The sequence below is a fragment of the Anguilla anguilla genome, chromosome 6 (assembly GCF_013347855.1).
Source record: "Anguilla anguilla isolate fAngAng1 chromosome 6, fAngAng1.pri, whole genome shotgun sequence".
In the NCBI taxonomy this organism is placed as follows: domain Eukaryota; kingdom Metazoa; phylum Chordata; class Actinopteri; order Anguilliformes; family Anguillidae; genus Anguilla; species Anguilla anguilla.
The window spans coordinates 10,756,796-10,775,976 of record NC_049206.1 but is presented as its reverse complement, the minus strand read 5'-3'; the positions used below and the strand labels follow the sequence as shown (position 1 = coordinate 10,775,976).

The following is a 19,181-nucleotide window of genomic DNA, read 5'->3' as shown; positions in this document are numbered from 1 at the left end:
TGATTTCAAAGAACTTGCTGGACCTGTGACACGTACCTGCTTTTCAGTCACTTCTACATATTATCCTTGCATTTAGCACAAGAACTGAATTTCAGTTTGAAGACAAAGTAGATACCCTTAAAACTAAGAATGATACATTTAAAAAAGTTAAAAAAACACACAAGAATTGGATAAAACCACTTTTATTAAAAATTAAATTAAAAACATTTGAAAATCAAATCATCGCAACGCCGTAATATCATAAATAAGGTGGTGTTTTTATAACCATTTTAACCAGCATAGAAAAATAGAGACTTCTATATTTACACAGTTTGGATGTGAAATTTAGAGCACGACAGTAAATATAGATAATGTCAATTGTCATTCAACAGTTTACATATGATAATCATTAATACTAAAGAGGTTGCATTCATGCAGCATATCCATGTGTAGAGAAAGATGCAATAATTTGGTAACTTCATGCAGTTTCACTAGACTAGGACCAAATGTAAACTCAAATGTGATGCCTCAAATACAATGCACAGGGGGGGACTGGAGATCCTGCAGACAAATGCACACGGTGCACACAAACAGGAGGCTGCAGCTGCCCTCTCACAGACGCCTGCTCTCCTTGTTCTCTCGGTCCACAAACTCATCCATGGAGGCCTGGAACGCAAACAGGCAGGAGAATGTGAGGAAGTGGCTCCCTCTTCCACCCGCCTCCGACGGCTAGCTGCCGTGGAAAAGGTGAGCATGCATTTCTGGCACCGGGAGCTGCTCCAAATGGGAAGGGCCTAGCTCCAAATGGGAGTGGCCTAGCTCCAAATGGGCATGGCCTTGCTCCAAAGGGGAGGGTTGTGGTTAGGGTTAGAGCGAACGCCGCACATTTGGAGTTGGGCCACTCCCCTTTGGAGCGAGACCAATGCCACGTGGAGCTGCTCCAGCCAGAAGAAAAACCTTTTTCAGGTGAGGTGGCAACAGCCTGTCTTTCAAACACCATAACAGAGGATATCTGAACTGTGAATCATCAAATACACCGAGACAGCTCGATGACAAAAAGCCATCAAAAGCTCAGGGGTGCATTGCTCACCAACACCGAGGGGGATGAGCTTCCTCGATGACGCGCCTCAGCGCCTCGCCGCGACCGTGTTTGCGGTCGGTGGCCCGCAGCCCCTGCAGTGAGCGTGGGCACTGACCTGCGTGAGTGCTGTGAGCGTGGGCACTGACCTGCGTGAGTGCAGTGAGCGTGGGCACTGACCTGCGTGAGTGCTGTGGGCGTGGGCACTGACCTGCGTGAGTGCTGTGAGCGTGGGCACGGACCTGCGTGAGTGCTGTGAGCGTGGGCACTGACCTGCGTGAGTGCTGTGAGCGTGGGCACTGACCTGCGTGAGTGCAGTGAGCGTGGGCACTGACCTGCGTGAGTGCAGTGAGCGTGGGCACTGACCTGCGTGAGTGCTGTGAGCGTGGGCACTGACCTGCGTGGGCACTGACCTGCGTGAGTGCTGTGAGTGTGGGCACTGACCTGCGTGAGTGCTGTGAGCGTGGGCACTGACCTGCGTGAGTGCTGTGAGCGTGGGCACTGACCAGCGTGAGTGCTGTAAGCGTGGACACTGACCTGCGTGAGTGCTGTGAGCGTGGACGCTGACCTGTGTGAGTGCTGTGAGCATGGACACTGACCTGTGTGAGTGGTGTGAGCATGGACGCTGACCTGTGTGAGTGCTGTGAGCGTGGGCACTGACCTGCGTGAGTGCTGTGAGCGTGGGCACTGACCAGCGTGGGCACTGACCTGCATGAGCATCCTCTCCTTCCGCAGCCGCTTGTAGAAGAGCAGCACTTCCGGGTCGGCCCGCACCACGTGGGGGTCGAAGTCCAGCACGCGGAGCCCCTCCAGGCTCCGGGCCCGGGACAGCGCCACGTAGGCCTGGCCGCACTCAAACACCCGGGCCAGGGAGATCTCCACACAGTCCAGGGTCATGCCCTGCAACAGAGGCGCGCGCATGCACATATCGTCTTTCTCAGGCAAAAAATATGCGTGTCCATTTGTTTTTCCACACATAAAATCATATATATATATATATATATATATATATAGCTTCTATTCAGTATGGAAGTGTAACACGTTGATAAATGGTTTTGCAAAAACCCCATGCAACTATACCATAATACGTCGACAAATGGAAATAAATAAGTTTTTGTTATCCTTGAGTTAATATTTTTTTTATGTTAAGAATACTGGGTGTTAATACTTACAGTTACTTAATGCTTACAGTCAAGTGTTAAATTACAGCAGTCTGTATCCGGTATCTGATATCGAAATACAGACTGCGATCTGAATACTATTGGAAAAAAAAGCTTGCTTGGTAAATGGGGTCAGGACAGGAATTAACAGCACTGCAGTCCTGTCAGAATGCCAACAGCAGTGCCAGGGCATGCGGGTTTGAGGCCAGCAGCTCTGCCTTTAATTACGGGGTAGCAGCATTGCTCACACGGGTCACTTTGTGTAGAACACCTGTGCTGAAAAGCCGATGACCCCAATTACTCCGAGATACCAGCGCATTTGCCCAACCCACCACAGACAGGCTACAGAGCACAGAGAGTACCCTCTGTGACTTTTCGGGAACGCAGAGTGGTTTTGTTAGAAGCTGTCAGTTTCAAAAACTACTTTTTTTTCCCCCCCCACCCTGGAAGTACAAGCAGCTACATTCTTTTGTACATCACACAGTATGTTCAAAAGGAAACTGTCAATTCTACCAGATGTCATTTGAAGAACTTGGAGAGACTGAGAAAAAAAAAGTGAGTTTGTGAGAATGGTTGAGAACGAGCAACTGTAGTGCAGAGAGCGGTGCATTGCAACGGGGACACATTTACTCGCAACGTCCACCAAAAAAAAAAATAGCACAGGGTTTGGTCATTCTATTAGCGAACCGTGCTTATCATTCAGAAGCGAAGCCCTGTTTTCGTTTCAGAAATGGCGCCTCAGGCTGTGTGTGCGACTGCAGAGGTGCAGGGCTCACCTGGCTCTTGTGGATGGAGATGGCCCAGGCCAGTTTGAGTGGCAGCTGCAGGCGGCTGAGGTACAGGCCCCCCACCTTGAACATGCAGCGCTCCGGCTTCATGACCTCAGTGACGCCGCACAGGAACCGCACGCACGGCAGGCCTGAGAGAGAGAGAGAGAGAGAGAGAGAGAGAGAGAGAGCTCAATCTGTCCGTCACGGTAACCATGGCTACGCGTTCTGGATTTGGAAGTGGTCTTGAGAAGCACGGCTGAAGTCTGGGCTTCCATTACTCATTTTACGCTAGAGCACTCATTGGCAGTAATATGTAAAAAAAAAAATTTCCATAGCCATAATGGATCAGATCCTCTCCAGATTACACAGCCAAATTCCCAAAGGCAACTCCACCGAGCAATGGCCGTACCTTTATTTCCGGGCTGGAAGGAGACCACCACGCCCCTCGCACCATTGACCAGGCCTCTCTCCACGTTCAGATTCTTCGTCAACATCACCTAGTCGGGAAAGGGCGTGCCTGGTTAAAGCCCTCGCTCGTTTAGCGTGGCTAAGCATTGAAAGTGAGGGAGGCCCCCGTTGAACCTCACCTGGGCGCCCACTTTCAGCTGCAGCACCCGCCCCACTGGACTCTGTGCGTCAATGGCCTTGACCAGCACAGGGTCGCTGTCCACAGCCTCGAAGACCCGTGCGGTCCCTAAAAACACCGCCGAAAACACACAACAAAATAAATCAGAGCAGGACAACTGTAGTGTCACTATGTTAGCAAAGACACCGCGTGCATCTAACTTTTCATTTTAGAAGAAAGCGAAGTAATCAAAAACCAATCAAAAAAGCATTTAGTGAGAAAAATAAAATGTAAAAAGTGCAATTCTAATTTTAATGAACAAAGTATCATTCTTAAATTTGCCACAGGCTAATGGGGTGTCAAAAAGCAACTCATTTTTAAACTCATTCTGTGGACACTGCCCATTGGGCTCCATAAGACAGCTAACAGTAAGCCAAATAATCCTTCCAACACGCAGTGACTCAGGAAATGACACACAAGCTATCAACACCCCAGAATTGGGGTACAGGACTGCACTGCTGGGGATGGGTCTGGGAAACAGGGAAAAAACAAGACCCCAAACCTGGCAGCTGCTGAAGCTTGTTCTCATTCGTCAATTCCACATCGTCTTTGTGCGTGCAGAGTCTAGTTGCTAGGATACCGTCCCTCTCAATGCTGTGATACGCGCTCTTCAGCAGCTTGGCGGTGACTTCTTCTGTGACTCTTGGGATGACCGTTTGAGGGTTATAGATAACATGTCACCAGGTGAGTGCACCCTGGCTCAGTACATCGAACAGGTACAACTGATGATAGAAGCTTTGCTACAGCATCCATGTTAGTTTATTAAAAACATGCGTCACCCCCCAAAAACTAATTTAATCAAGAGGATAGAAAAAAAACGTATATTGTAAACAAATCACGTGTTCATTCTAACACTCATGATTGGTCTAGGTGGCTCATGTGACACATCCGAGTGACTGATAAACAAATGCCCATCGTGTACCACACCAGTGTTCCAGATGACCTGCCCACAAGCATCCAAGCCAGGCCTTTCTTCATTGGGCATCGGGTCATTTTCTCAATGCTCAGAAGCATGGCTGCCCATACCGCATACATACCTGCCTACCCTCACGGCCTGCAGAAGGGAGATGAAGGTCTGGTCTGTCTGCCGGCGCACATCCATCAGCTCCAGGTTCAGGTGAATGCACTTCCGCCAGCTTCTCGCCTGAAGTGGAGTGGGCAGGAAATGCCACACGGCAGTGAGTTCCCCTCCCACTTCTTCCTCTTCACTTTCCTTATGAATCTCGGTAGCACTGATCATGATAAACCTTTGGACTTTTTCCCCCCCTAGTCAAGAATGACATGCACCTTAAAATTATCATTTAATCCAGTTTTAGGAACCCATTTGAATGAAATCCTTATGCTATGAACCAAAAACGTATTGACTAAGTGCATGTGATGACAAGCCGTGTTAACCAGTATTGATAATTTTTTGCTGGCTTCTATGCAATCCTATGGAACGTATTCTGTTATTGATTACTTTTCCTGTATTCACACTCACCTGGAAGCAAAAGTCTGGTCTGTCCTTTCCCTTAGTGACTGGGGGCAGTTGGAGGAAGTCACCACATACAATTAGCTGGATGCCTCCAAATGGTTCAGTAGACCTCTTAATGGACCTGGAACAATAAAGAGCAAGGTTGTTTTAATGATACCAGTTCAGAACACACAGTGGGAATACCTTTCTTTTCTTGTACAGCGGAGGAGGGAGGACTACCTGGCAATGGTCTCGAGCTTATCAAAGAACTGGGCCTCCACCATAGAGATCTCGTCGATGATGAGGTGTCGGCAGCTTGTCCAGTGCTGGAGGACCCCAGGCCGCTGGGCCAGCTCCAGACACTGCTCTAGAGAAGCAGAGCCTGATCCAATCCCTGATGGAGGTGAATGGATATTTTTTAAAATAAAATAAAAGCATTTCCTTTTCTGCAAGCAAAGTGTGCTTCCCAAGAAGCTGAATAGGGCAAATGTATCTGCATGCCACCCGATGCATTTTGACGACATAGTACAGATCCAACCATTAAAGCAGTCTCTGTGGAGGATCTCAAAGCTCAGAAGCAGGGAAACGCACAACTTCACGTTTCAAATTTTACACACCATTGACACTACGTACATTGACATTACATACACGTGTTGAGTTGATCAGTGATTTCCTTTCCCCTTCCAACATCCTTACCTGCAAAGTTGTGCAAAGTAGTTCCTCCAATGTGGCAGGCTGCCACACCTGTGCTGGCTGTGGCATATGTGCTTTTGGGAGGCAGAGATCCCACAATCCTCTTCAGCAAGAAAGATTTCCCCGTACCTAAGTAAGACAAATCTCTCATGTTTCACACCTGACTGGACCAGCCTTGAAACGCTGGAACACAACAGAAGAGCATGCAGTGTATTCAAACACAACCTGTGACAATTTTTAATGGGGTAAAACTCATGCTCCTCACATCAGGGGTTTGTTTCTGTGGACACCAAGGCATCAGTCAGGCATTCAGACTGTCAAGCAGTTTATAGAAGAATACCAGCACGAAACAAATGCGCTCTGAGCATTACCTGCACTGCCAGTAAAGAAGACATTCTTCCCACTTAAAACGGCATTCAGAACAACAGCTTGCTCTTTGGACAGCTTCCTCCCCACAGGCAATGACAAAGTTGGTTTCTTGGCAGGGTGCAGTGATTTCACCTAGAAGAGATGCAAGAGGACCCATAGAGCTTATGCACACACTCATGTATGCACATTGTTAGCATTGTCGTTTATCCAGTTTTTCTGTTATTACAATGATACAGTTCATGTTTTGGCTCAATCCTCTCTGCAGAGACATGTTATCCAGTGACTAACTGTAAGAATGGTGAACATACCGGACTGCATTCAGTAGAATCCGGTCTTTGCCTCTTCATCTGCTGCCCAAGCGGTTTATTGCCCCCTCGGTTCGTCAGGCCTTTTGCGGGCGGTTGTGCGTTCACTTTGCTTCTCAGCTCATTGGCTTTCTGCACGTCTTTCTGTTGCAGGGGGCTTATTGATTCGAAACTGCGAGGAAGTCCAGCACGGAGCTTGATTCGATCCCCCACGGGCTTGCTCGTCTGCCAGGCTTGGTGCTTAATACTTAATGTCTTAAGGAAGATGCTTAAACGGTCTGGTGGACAGTCAGACAGCAGCACTTGTATGTTTTCTGGGAGCAGTTTGATAGTGCTTTTGCCGTCCCTACAAAAACGAGTGAATAGCTGGAATTCACGGAGAGTGAAAGTTTGTGGCACTTTGCCGTCGTGTACCCGTAGAGCAATCTCCTGAAATTCATTTCGTCCCAGTGTCACTGACGCACGCCGAATTACTTGGCGTTTGATGGCTTGGCCAGATCCGTTCAAACGTTCCACTGTGGCACAGCACTGAAATTCAGCAGAATCTTCCCCGTGGAACATCGCGAGGAGATATCACGGGAATCAAGACTTCTGTGGCAGTGCGGCTGTTATAAGTTGACAACAGAACCAGTCAGCAAACCATTTCTAGCTGATCATATTCGAGAAAATTTTAAACATAGCCAACTAACAATCGCTTCTTTTTTGGCTTTTATTTAAGGTGCCATTTACGATTGTTTGCCAACATATCATGTAATCTTACTTTTCATTGAGTCAAACACACAGGCAAGCTGACAACCTTACGAGACAAGACAATTAACTAATAAGTTATCGATAACAAGACATGCATTTTATAAATAGTTACTAGCACCAAAATCAACTTAATATCCGATACAACTCGTTGGGCAATCCCCTTGCTAATGCCAACCTCATCCTGAGTACTATTAGCGGACTACACGTTTACCATTGCAACAATAAAGAATCAAGCCTCCATTCATCAGAAGTCACATCAAAATGCAAACCTACAATGCTTCTGATTTAGTCAATTTTTGGTAATATCATGAAATAGCCGTATGGCACTAACTTGCTATCGCAACAGAAATCAACTCTACCAAACTTTTTAACATTTGTATGTTGTTACCTAAACACAAATACGTCTTACCTGTGCAGAACCAGCTGCTTGCGCTAGTAAAATGCAGCTTTCAAAAATGCCGGCGTGTGTATAACAGCCAATGAAAACGAGACAAACGCTTAGCCAATAAATGCAAGGATATTTAAAATAATATCCAATCCACACTAAGGGCCGCCTCTTCCTATGACACTCTAAGAAACGCCCATTGTCGCTTTCTGTTCAGTTCAGTGCTTGTTGTACTTGTAACTTACAGTAGATCGCAGATTTAATGTGTGCTGTTTTATGTATATTGAAATAAAGTGCCAGAGTTACGTACAACACGTAGGTATTGGCCTATCTATCTTCATTTCGATATAACGTCCTTGAACTAGGCCTAATTGTATTCATGTAATTATATTTTGTTGCCCAAATCCACTTCGAATTCTACATTGATGGCTGGGAAGTTCTTTTTCAGCCAGCCCTGCGCGGTTAGTGCCTCGTGAAAATAGAAGCTATGTTCTCGTTTCATCATTTTAATTTATGCCGCAGTCAGCACCCATTGAGGGTAAGCAGCCTGTCGATACAGCATTTAATGTCTATAAGGAGACATTTACGGGCAATTTGTATTTCCGCTAAGCGGTTTGCAGCGGCCAAAGATGCACGTGAATATGCGCATTGCACGATATTGCCATTCCAGGGCTACTTTGGTTAGCGCAAAGAGAAGATCTTCACTCTGTTTTGATATAAATTGAAAATGTAAGATTAGAGAATGTGTGAAATTTGCAAACAAACACCCATTGTAAAATATGGTATGCAGTGATACTACTGAATAAGACCAACTTCGCATTGCGGCAAAGTTGTATCTGGTCCGTTTTAAGACATAAGAAATATATTGTGTATGTGGATGATGTGGCCTACATTTCTGTGGTACAGAAGACAGATCCCGCTATTTTCAATGTATGAACTGAGAAGTATTACCTGCCATTTGATTTGATTCAGACTGAAAGTGATTTGTCAGTGGCAGACATTAATTTTTATTCCCTTTCCAAAGGCCATTGCTTCTTCTGTACCGCTTCTCTCCCTCATTTCCACTAAAAACTCATTAGAATTTCAATTTCACTCTCTGCTGCCTATTGAGAAACTGTAAGTCAAGAGCATCAATATACGATGTGTCAAGTTGCAGACTAATATTTTACTCTTATCACTAAAAGTGATTTGAAGATTTTAACTGCTTAGTCATCCAACAGAAGTCAGTACATACATCGTGATATGAAATTGGATTTTTTACAGGAAGAAAATAAGGTCACAATTTTGCCAGCATTGCTGCGTGCTTGTGATTTCCCTGGGTATGTCTGTTGCTGTCTTAGAAACTGGGTTTGTTCAGTGGTTTGAACCTAGACAAAGTTTAATCTGATGTGTGATGTCAGAGAGTAACAAGGACTCCCTAAGAATCCTGTTGTCAGGACATAATGCAGCCCTTCAGTATACAGTTTTCAAAATCATGTGAGTGCAACAATACAAGTAGTAAAAGACCATTATGGCCTTCCCAGATTTATATCAGTATGACAAACATGTATGTACGACAAGTATGTTACAACAACAACAACAACAACAACAACAACAGCAATAGTTAATCAGGTTACAGCTCACAAATGAGAGGCAGTTGACTTACACATGCATAATTCATCTTTAAACGAACAAGGCACAGATGGTGAGATGTGTGTTTTTAAGTGTCATTCCGACGGTAAGATGTTCAACAGACTTGTTTACCTTCTAATGCGACTGTAATCTTACCCCCTAATGTTGTAAGATCAGCCCCATCCATTCACACACACGGGAAAGGAAGGCCCAGATGTTGGATGCCACCACGGAGCAACAGAGTCAAATGACGGTAAATAATTGATCACTGCAGCTGCGGCCTGATGACAGGTATATATCGTAATACTCCACAATATGGCTGACAGCTCAATTATTGGCTGCTGCTGGGAAGGTATTGATTCACTTAGACATCCATCAAAACCTGTGCTGGAAGGTGGTCAGCTCTCCTACTTTCTGTACGGGGTGAGTCATAGCTGTCTGACGCGGACACCTCTAATGAGCATCACTATGCTGGTGCATAAGGGGGAGCATAATTTTACTTGCATGGCACTGGCACAAATTAAGGAAACACTGTGCTTAAAGAAGAAGTTTAGTGCTCTTAAAACTTTGATCTGTGCCCTTTCTTCTTCTTTCTTGTTCCTTGGAGCCATTTTCATTTGCAAAAATGTATTCGACACGGTCATCTTATGAGTGGTAATAACATTATGTGACCATCGGTAATTTAAAATTTTAAAAGGAAACAAAGAAAAAGTGTTTTCTTTGCATGAACATTATCATTTTATGTTGAAGAATACTGGACAAATAAATAGACGTTCAGGCGGTTTATAAAATTTTCAACAGTAAAATGCATTATACTACTCAATTATGTAAGTGTGAACTAATACATATAGAAAGCTGTAATGATTATTACTTGTTTTACACATATGCTAATTTCTTCATTTTTGTTTTATGTTATTACATTTATTATTCCAAAAACAGAATTTGTTGCAAGATATAGCAATAACATTATTAGCTTTTGGCAATGATGTAAATTGGGAGAACATCTGGCTTCTGAAGTGCATAGTCATTTTGGGAGCTGTGTGAAAACCTTGATTTAAAAAGGTGTATATTTCAATCTTTCCAGACAGCCAGAAATAACATTGGCCTCAGTATTTGCTCATTCCTTCACTCTCTCATAGACCAGGATATATCAACATTGGTTTGAAGCTGAATAAAATTACACTTTGCTTGAGTGGATTGGCAATAGCAACAGCAGCTTGAGTAAATCATTCAAGTATAAGTGTATGTCTTTGGCTGTTGTGGTTATTTCTGTGGGGAACCCTGAAAAGTGCCAAACTCTCGATGCTGTATAGGTATGGGGCATGCCCCCGCCAAGGCGTAACTTGGCGGGATGGCATACCTGCCATCCCAATAGGCTAACTGGTTTGAAAGAGGAGAGACATGCCCTTTGTGATGAAACTGATTTTTTAATAGTGCTGCTGATTCTGCCCCATGGAGCATATTGTTATATGACTTCTGAAACAAATTTTGAGGAAAAGAAAACGTTTCTCTGTGAGAGCACATAATTCAAAGTATACAGGCCATATCATGCTATCAACTGAGAGCTGTCCATCCACCATCTTGCAGATTGCATAGTTATTAAAGATTGTGCCAAATATCAGGATTTGCTGTTTGCCCTCTTGGGCTGAATGACTAGAATCTTAACAGAAAGGATGATAAAAAATTACACTTCTGTCACATCTGAGGATCTTGTGACATCCTCAGTGGAAAAAAAAATACTTTTCCCAGCTTGCCAGAGCAGTGCTTAGAACAACCGCCCAGTGCTGCAACCACCTCTTTCAATTCAGGAGAGTGCAGACAAGCATGTGTTCACCTCCAAAGTACACGAACTCCCTGCCACTTCTCATCATAAATTGGACTCACACAGACGTGATTTGGCAGAGGAAACTGCATGTGCAATTGTGTGCCTGTGGGGCTCTTGGCCACGGCGAGAACTGGCCCGGGCTGATTTCAAAACCCGACCGTAGGGTACACCTATACACTAGAACCATGGCTCAACAGACGCAATTACATTCCCCCTCGTACTTACATTCTGAGCTCAAACAAATTGAATGCTTATGATGTATTCACTGATGGCATATGTGATAGCTCTAATATGTTTACAGACTTTTATGTGAAAAGCACATTAGGAGAGCCTCAAGGGGAGAAATAAAAGGCTGCCGTGTTATTCTGAAATGATGCGTTTTATCTTCTCTCGCGAAAGCGTGAACAACTACTCTGGTTCAATTTTTATTTAATTAAATGACATTACGCAGAGAGAAGGTGGTGTCAAAATAGCACCGAAAAGCACATACTACTGTCTCAGCTGTCTCACTGTTCAGACTACACAGTGCCCCTACTCACTTTCAATCTTTCAGATGGGAAGCAGTGATATGCTCCAGGAAGGAGTTCTATATGAAATATTAGAAAAACTGACTCACTCCCCAATGTGAGTGTATAATAATTAGCCATTTCACACCGAGAGGATGCCATATCCGGCAATTAAATGCCACGATTCGATGCAAATTAATCATTTGACTTTGTTTATATGAGGGCTCTGAGTTCTCAATGTTCTCCCTTTTCCACCTTACTTTTGTTATTTCCTTCAGGGAAGTACAAGCAACCATTTAACCTGCATCTGTACAAATTTAGCTTTTGTTGGTGTTGTTGTGGAAGACACACAAAGCATTAACTCAGGAGAGAAATAGTTTAGGCGAAAAGGTTCCTTATTTGACACAGGGATGAGATCTCTTGTACAGCACCTGTTTCTCACATGAAATCTCTTAATATTTCTCATCTGCTTTGAAGACATCTCATTCTAACGTCCTGGTCTATCGCTCATTTGCTTCAGTCGATATCATACTTTATGTTCTAATTAGTTTATTTGCTGATCACTCCTATGTGAATTTTAGCAAAACGTGAGGGATAACTTAGTAGTGTAGGATCCAGAAAAAAATAATGAAACTCTCGGTAACAAATTTTACCCCTCTGAAAGTCCTCTGTGAAATAGGAGTGGAAACTGATATCCAAAGGCAGGATTGCTCAGATAGAAGCTACTGAAGAGAAAGAGTTTAAGAGACATCATCTGTCTCCAGATTCTGTGGAGCTCAGACAGGTGAAGTTATATGGTTTTACTGGAAGCCAAATTGACATTCTATATCATGTGCAACTCTGGCTCTTGATGAACTACTTTTGGGGAAGACAGGAACTCCACAATTTATTTAATCGCAGGACAGATCCTTGACTAACTGACATGGGAGGGAAAGATCAGAGCTCTCCAATCCATTTCACGATTGACCAGAGGGCCACGTAATCACTGACGGATGGGCTCAGGGGAAAAACACATTGCTTATGCAGACCTCTGTCATTAGGATGTCCCAAAAAGCACTCAAATTTGCCCCTGCTTCAGAACATGGATAAAAAGGTGCAGACCTGCTCTAAGATTTTGGTGTCCCTAATCAAGAAGGAACAGGGGGTATCGATTGCGAACTGGGGAGCGGGGGTGGTGGGGGGTTGTTGACAGTGATCGCGGACAGTGGAAACAGTGCAAGAACATCGAATAAGCTATTTGCACCCTGTGAATAATGCACACTTATCTAAAATGTTGTTCAAAAAAAAAAACTATAATTTAAAACCTGAATTGTGTGGCTCATGAATGGCTGTGTCCCTAAACGACTTCATAGAGCATTTATGCCAACAACCCTCTCTGAAAAGAAAACTTCCATTATGCATAAATCAGACATTGAGGACAGCTATTAACATAGGCAAACCAGGAGCAGCAAAAGTGTGAATAGGAGGAGCCTTGGAAATACACAGGCAGTATTATTTCCCAGGTTGACCCCATGACAGTTAACCAGTATCAGGCCTCAACTTAGTTACATCACTGTAGTTGAAAGAGCAGATGCCTGCCTCATATCTGATCTCAGTTATCAGCTACGCTATCAGACAAACCACAGAGTTTTCCTATTTGGCTTCATCGACACAGTGGTGTATGAGAGAATGGCTATGCTATCGGGATTTTAAAAAATATAACTAATGAACTGTTGCTTTATTTTCCTTGGGGAGACTATTTTCATTAAAGTGCAAGATGCTGTTTATAGCAGAATGTGCCTAATGGCAGTGTAATAAGCTGCACGCTGGAAGGATGGCCATAGGGTATGATGGTCACATCTGCATGTCAGAGATTGTTATAGGGAGCAAACCTAATACAAACTTTGAGTTAGTTTACAGATTACCGATACATATCCCAAATGAGAAACTGTGTCCACTAATGAGTGGATGTTTTCATATAATTTAAAATACCAATCATACGGTCCTACCATGTTACTGTATCTGTCCCCACTGGTTCCTTGACAAAATGATACGGGATCAAGTCTCAGATTCAACAGCTAGGTAAACAAAGGATCTTTGTCTACGGAGTTGATGAACGGTTGAGTAGCTTCCTGTAGACTCTATAAAGAAAATTAAAAGAAAGGTTGAGGCAAGGTGAAGATATTCTGAATATAAGATCTCAAGGCAATGCATAACAGACCCCCCCTCCCCCTCCCCTCACCCTCCCCCCACAGTTCTAACCTGTTTTCTGATTGATCGGCTCTCTTTTATTCTATTGCACACCGCAATCCTTGCAAAGCACAGTTGGAAAAAAATAGCATCGCCATTGTTATTTTTTTCCGAATACAGCCACAACAAATTTTCGTTGTTAGCTTGACCATGAGGTTTTTATTTCCTTCATGAGTCAGCCTTGCTGTGTTTAATGAGACATGGAATGGCGGCTGTTCATTATGATCAAACATCATCAGGGATGATGTTTGGAACTGAAGTAACTTTCTCATCTGTCCTCATCTAGAGGCTTTTTTTTTTTTTGGAACCTTGTTTACCCCCTGGAATTTCACAGCGTTTACTTTTATGCAGGCAAAGGGACTTCGCAGAGAGTTTGTGGTGGCAGATTTGATTAAGTCTCTTTACGAAGAGCTTGTTCACAAAGTATAATAGATATAGTGTGGTTGCCTCTGAATGCAGCACTTTTATTCTAGTGCACAGAAAAGACTGGAGGGTAGAATACCAATGTACATTTTGTACCCTGAAACATCTGTATAATTTGGGACTTGAAGGTATACACAAAAGAGTATGTGTTGATTAAGAAGAAACCAAATGAAGAAAATCAGAGTAAATCCAATGCACTGAAATTCATCTGGAACACTCTGGCCGTGACTGAATGTGAACTTAATGTCAAGTTTGTCAGCACATAATATTTGAGTAGATTTTAGTGCTAAACCCATCTTTATGAAAAGACAGAATCAATGGCAAAGCCAACAACTGCGTTGGCCTGAAACTGAGAAGCAAAAGAGATTTCAAAGTTCAAAAAAATTCACAGTTATGAAACTCCAATGACCTGATTCACCTATAAGGTCATTCACATGCAGTTTGTGTATCTTCTTCGCATATAATAATAATACAGAATATAAAGCGTACGATCAGATACAGCACAGTAGGCTACGGTGTCTAAATGCTGCAGACTGAAAGTCCAGGATGAAGCTAGTGCGCTGGCTAAGAAGCACAACTCAAATGACGGCGGTGAGACGCCTGCCGACAGCCTTTCACGCTCTCTGAGGTCTCCTGGGAGGCAAAAAACGAAGCCAGCTAATTAGTACCAGCCTCATCCGACTCCCGGAGCACAGATGATGTGCGGTAACAAGGTTATTTCCTTGATGGGACCGGCTGATCAACGCTGGTAGGGTGTTCGCGCTGTTCCTTCCCTCCCTCGTCGCCAGACTGTTTACCGACGCTATTCACGTATTAATCTTTTCTTATGAAATTATCAACACCTCGTTAATCATGCGGCGCGTGTTCCAGTGTCTGTTTGCGAACAGGTCGGAATGCCCAGTGCCGAAGAGTCATTAATCATTTTGTCCACGTGCAAGACCCAAGGAGAAACCTGCTCCGTGCAGGTTGCTAAGAGTCCGTGAGATGTAATGCCTGCTACATGTTTTCATCAGCAGCGGCCCAGCTGAGGTCGACGGAGCAACGAGTTCGTCATTCGTAAGGTTGGAAAGTACATTTGAGAGCCGGATTAAATAGATCTGGTGCGTAATTCTCGTGATAAACAGGAAAAGCACTAACTACATCACTTCAATAACATACATCAGCTCCCAACTATATGGAATTGAAGTAACTGCAGACCACATCTGATGAAAAGCATGATTTTAAGGGGTACTTGTTAACCGTTGTGTGTTACATAAAATACCCAGCACCCCCTATTCTATATTGTGCTTTGGGTCCATATTCATCCAGGCATGCTACAGTACACTCAACTCATTGAGCAGATTGAGTTAACCACCTTCGTGAAATTTATGAAAGTACACATGGGATGCTGTATGCTGGAGACTGCACAAGGGAGGCACAGGGGAATATACTGTAGCATTAATATTGACTGACAGTTATTAGATTTTCAAGTTCTGGCTCCATTAGGATCTTATTTCTATCTAGTCAGAACAGAATCAATATATTGCATCTTTCTAATTACATTTATAGGTTTAACTTGAAAATTAAACTCAAAGCATGAACACTCCAAGGTGTGATGCAGTACTAAAGGAAGCCTACAACAGCAAAGACATAAGGCTCAGTCTTATTTCAGCTATTTTTAAAAAAGTACATTTTTGAAAACTATAGTGAATGAGGGAGGATTTTTTAAAATGAATAAACGACAGACTACATTTCCATGTGCATACATTTATACATTTTTTATTTATACAGGCACTAGCAATATGAAGGCCATTTATTTGTAAATTAATGGAATTGATTTGTCTTGTGCATCTGGAGTGGCTCAATGAAAATGTACAAAGTGAAAGACAGCGTATGGTTTAAAATGCCAACAACTTTTATTGTCTGCTTTCAAGGAACATTGATTGTGTCACATTCCTACATTCAAGCAAATGCATTCCCCCTGGTCTCTTTTCTTAGTATGAACATTCTCAATTACTTACCATGATATAATGGTACATTTGTTTTTTTGTTTTTTTTAAGACAGTCAAATTACTAGTAATATACTGTATGGCCCACTAGTGACCATTAACGCTGTTTTACAATATCCGGCAAATAAAAACTGGAACCGATTTCCATGCGGAACTAAGGGAGACATGACAAAATCGTGCAATATCCCAAAGCCACTTGGCACGGTTAAGGACGTGTCGTTCTGAAGCGATGATTGCGGTAAACGGCTGTTTCAGTCACTCGCAGAACCTGTTGCTTCCATTTCGGAGTGAGGCGTATAATTGGCGAGCGCTTTAAATTAGTTTGAGCAATCTGCCCTACGCCGAACTCAGAAGCGTGTGCAGAATGAGGCCCCTGGGAAAAAGGGGGAGATTGAGAGGAGAGGAAAGCAGGAAAACGATCAAGACTTGAGAGGGAAAAGGGGATTACACCGCAGGTTTAACTCCTTGCTGCTGTGCATCCTTGGTGCATTCGCCAGCCAAGAAGCATTACAGGATAGCCCAATAGTTTTGTAAAGCACTCTGGTATCTCTGTCAAATTGTGTCACAGTTCACTGGTTATAAAAGCTTGTAGTTGCATGGCAAAGTTAAATGCATCATAACAAATAGATCAGTACCTCAACAGTATTAGAACCATATTTTGCAGCATATTTGTAAATGAGCTTATATGTGCTGTGGTGCAGGAAGGGAGTTGGGGGCTGACCACCACTGGCTGTAGCACTGGGGGTAGCGCTGGCCCCACACACAGGTATGGTCACTGATGTGATGCATTGTAATCACTACAGTTGTGTCCCATTACCTAATCATTGGGCCTAATAAAAGGCTATGCATAGAGTGGTGGATTGGTGACAGTTTTTGTGTGGTTTTTGTTGTCCTTTTTCCTTTGAGGTGTGGTAGCCAGATTGGCCATTTTGTGTTTCCTTAAGGATCTCCGTTTTGGTATTTTTAGGCAATGAAAGGCGAGAAGCCAACACCTTTGTGCTTCTCCTGTCTGTTCACAACATGAGCTTATGGCCACCCCCAGCTCTGCCTCACAATACATTAAATATATTATTCATATTTCAATCTTCCATGAATTCAAATGTAGTATATATGTAGTCTATATATTGCAATATTTGTCAATATATTTTCACTGCCTTTGTTCACATGGCTGCAAGGTATGGAAAAATGTCTCCTGTTTTACACTAATAGTTTTGATTGTAAATTCACACACACACACGCACGCACACACGCACAGATATTTTATATGTCAGCTATGTCTTATAGTATATAGTTTCATCCCATGAAAAGTGCATATTTTTATGTAGTGAGGCAGTGTTCATACTGAGAATGAAGTAGAATGGAGATTTGAGTTGTCTGTGACGTCCATTATGGCATAACTGCAGTCAGCAGTAATGGGTAGCAGCACTTTACGGGGAAAGAAGGGTTTCTCCTGAGTTTTCAGAATGGACAGAGAGTTCCTTTATTAAATAAGTGCTCTAAAATTGGCTATGCTGGAGAGAATTTTTTATTTTATTTTATTTTTTTAAAGCTTTTTTGTTGTTCTGGTGAAAGGAAGGGTACAGTAGATGTCCTGAGAATATGCCACTCTAGCATGGAAGATGAGAAAAGCAGGATAAACCAGACCACCAAGACTAATGTGCATTTGAAGTACTACCCCCCACCCCCCTCCCCCTCCAACCTCCCACCCACGCACCCATCTACCCGCCCACCAATCAGGATAAAGTAGAATTGTTTTCACTGTCTGCAAGGCACAATAAAAGACACAATAATATTTATGATATTTGTAATTACTGCAGTGCATAACACATTAGTGTGTGTTCTGTGGGTGCATGAACCACACATTAGCCCATTAGCTTGTGGGTGCATTAGCCAAAAGCACCCATTTTATTGAATATTTGTGTTCTTCCTCATTTATTTGCACAGTGTAATACCAAAAGAGACTAAGATGACCTCCTTAAAAGAAAAACAGTAAAAACAAATATAATTATCAGTTAGAAAGTTGGAAGAGGTTGAGGTGCTAACGAAAAAAAATTGTTAAAACCAATGAGGCTTCATGCAATGGCAGACATCTCAGTTTGCTTTCACAAGACTGCAAAAGCTTTATTGTGTTTCCTAAAAATCAATAACCTTGAAGCTTCCTTGTGATGGATGGACAGGCGCTGCAGTGTGGGACGTGGGAGTTGATGTAAGCATGCCCCTCGGTCTAAACGGACCTCCGGAAGACACTGCAGCGCATACAGGGAGAAGGAGAAGGGCCTGCCTCGTCTCCCAGGAGCTCTTTGGATAAAAGCGGAGGTTTTAACAAGCCGCGTTTTTTGCACGCCCTGAACAGATTGAAAAACAGCAGGCACATTTCGCAGCTCTGCGACAGATCCAGCAGCTGGGAGACATGAATCCAGCCCACAGCAACAGGCCTGAGAGGTTTGGCTGTAACAATAAGGCGAGCCACACAGCGGCTCTGTGTAATCCGGCTGTGACGCAGCCCAGTCAATTCGCCCTCGTCTCGTCTCAGGGACCCGAGCGACTCGCTAACTCTGTATATCGGTACAAAAGCGCCTCATTTGTCTGCCAGGCTTTTCGGGTGGGGAAATAAATCAGAGCAGAGCATACGTCAGCTAACGCGATTGCAGCCCTGTGTCATTTCCCCCGCCGGACACTTGCGGGAGTTCTAAATATTTACAGGGCTATAAATGGCTTATGAGAAAATAATGACACGTATCATATAAATGGCATCCATTTGGTTCGACGAAGGGTGTTCTACATAATATTTCGCAAACAGAATAAAATAAGTCAACTTAACAGTGATACCCACATGCAGAAAGTCTGAATGCTGAAGCACTCGTACTAGAGTATGTTCTAGAGTGCCCTACAACCCTTGCACAGGTGTCTCCTCGAACCGACGTGTTATTGTGGACCCTTTATCCTCCACTTTTTTTAAGAACACCAGTCTAATCCCTTGCCGGCCAATAACCTCAGACGTATGACTGAGAAATATTTGCCCTCTACCTGAA

The 19,181-nt window shown here is 43.4% G+C and overlaps 1 protein-coding gene across 2 annotated transcripts; it reads right to left on the bottom strand.

Moving 5' to 3' along the window:
* Positions 1 to 166: 166 nt before the first annotated feature.
* Positions 167 to 7,660, bottom strand: pif1 (PIF1 5'-to-3' DNA helicase homolog (S. cerevisiae)). 2 transcript variants are annotated; one of them, XM_035423876.1, is made up of 13 exons: positions 7,592 to 7,660; positions 6,436 to 7,037; positions 6,130 to 6,259; positions 5,762 to 5,887; positions 5,306 to 5,459; positions 5,093 to 5,207; positions 4,650 to 4,756; positions 4,115 to 4,254; positions 3,575 to 3,681; positions 3,397 to 3,484; positions 2,994 to 3,136; positions 1,766 to 1,957; positions 167 to 645 (listed from the first exon to the last, which is right to left on the bottom strand). In XM_035423876.1, exons 2-13 carry the CDS (start codon positions 6,991 to 6,993, stop codon positions 592 to 594), a joined length of 1,914 nt encoding a protein of 637 aa, XP_035279767.1. In that variant the 5' UTR covers positions 6,994 to 7,037; positions 7,592 to 7,660; the 3' UTR covers positions 167 to 591. The 2 variants fall into 2 exon arrangements, with proteins under 2 accessions (XP_035279767.1, XP_035279768.1); XM_035423877.1 differs by lacking the exon at positions 7,592 to 7,660 and adding an exon at positions 7,394 to 7,415.
* Positions 7,661 to 19,181: the final 11,521 nt, after the last annotated feature.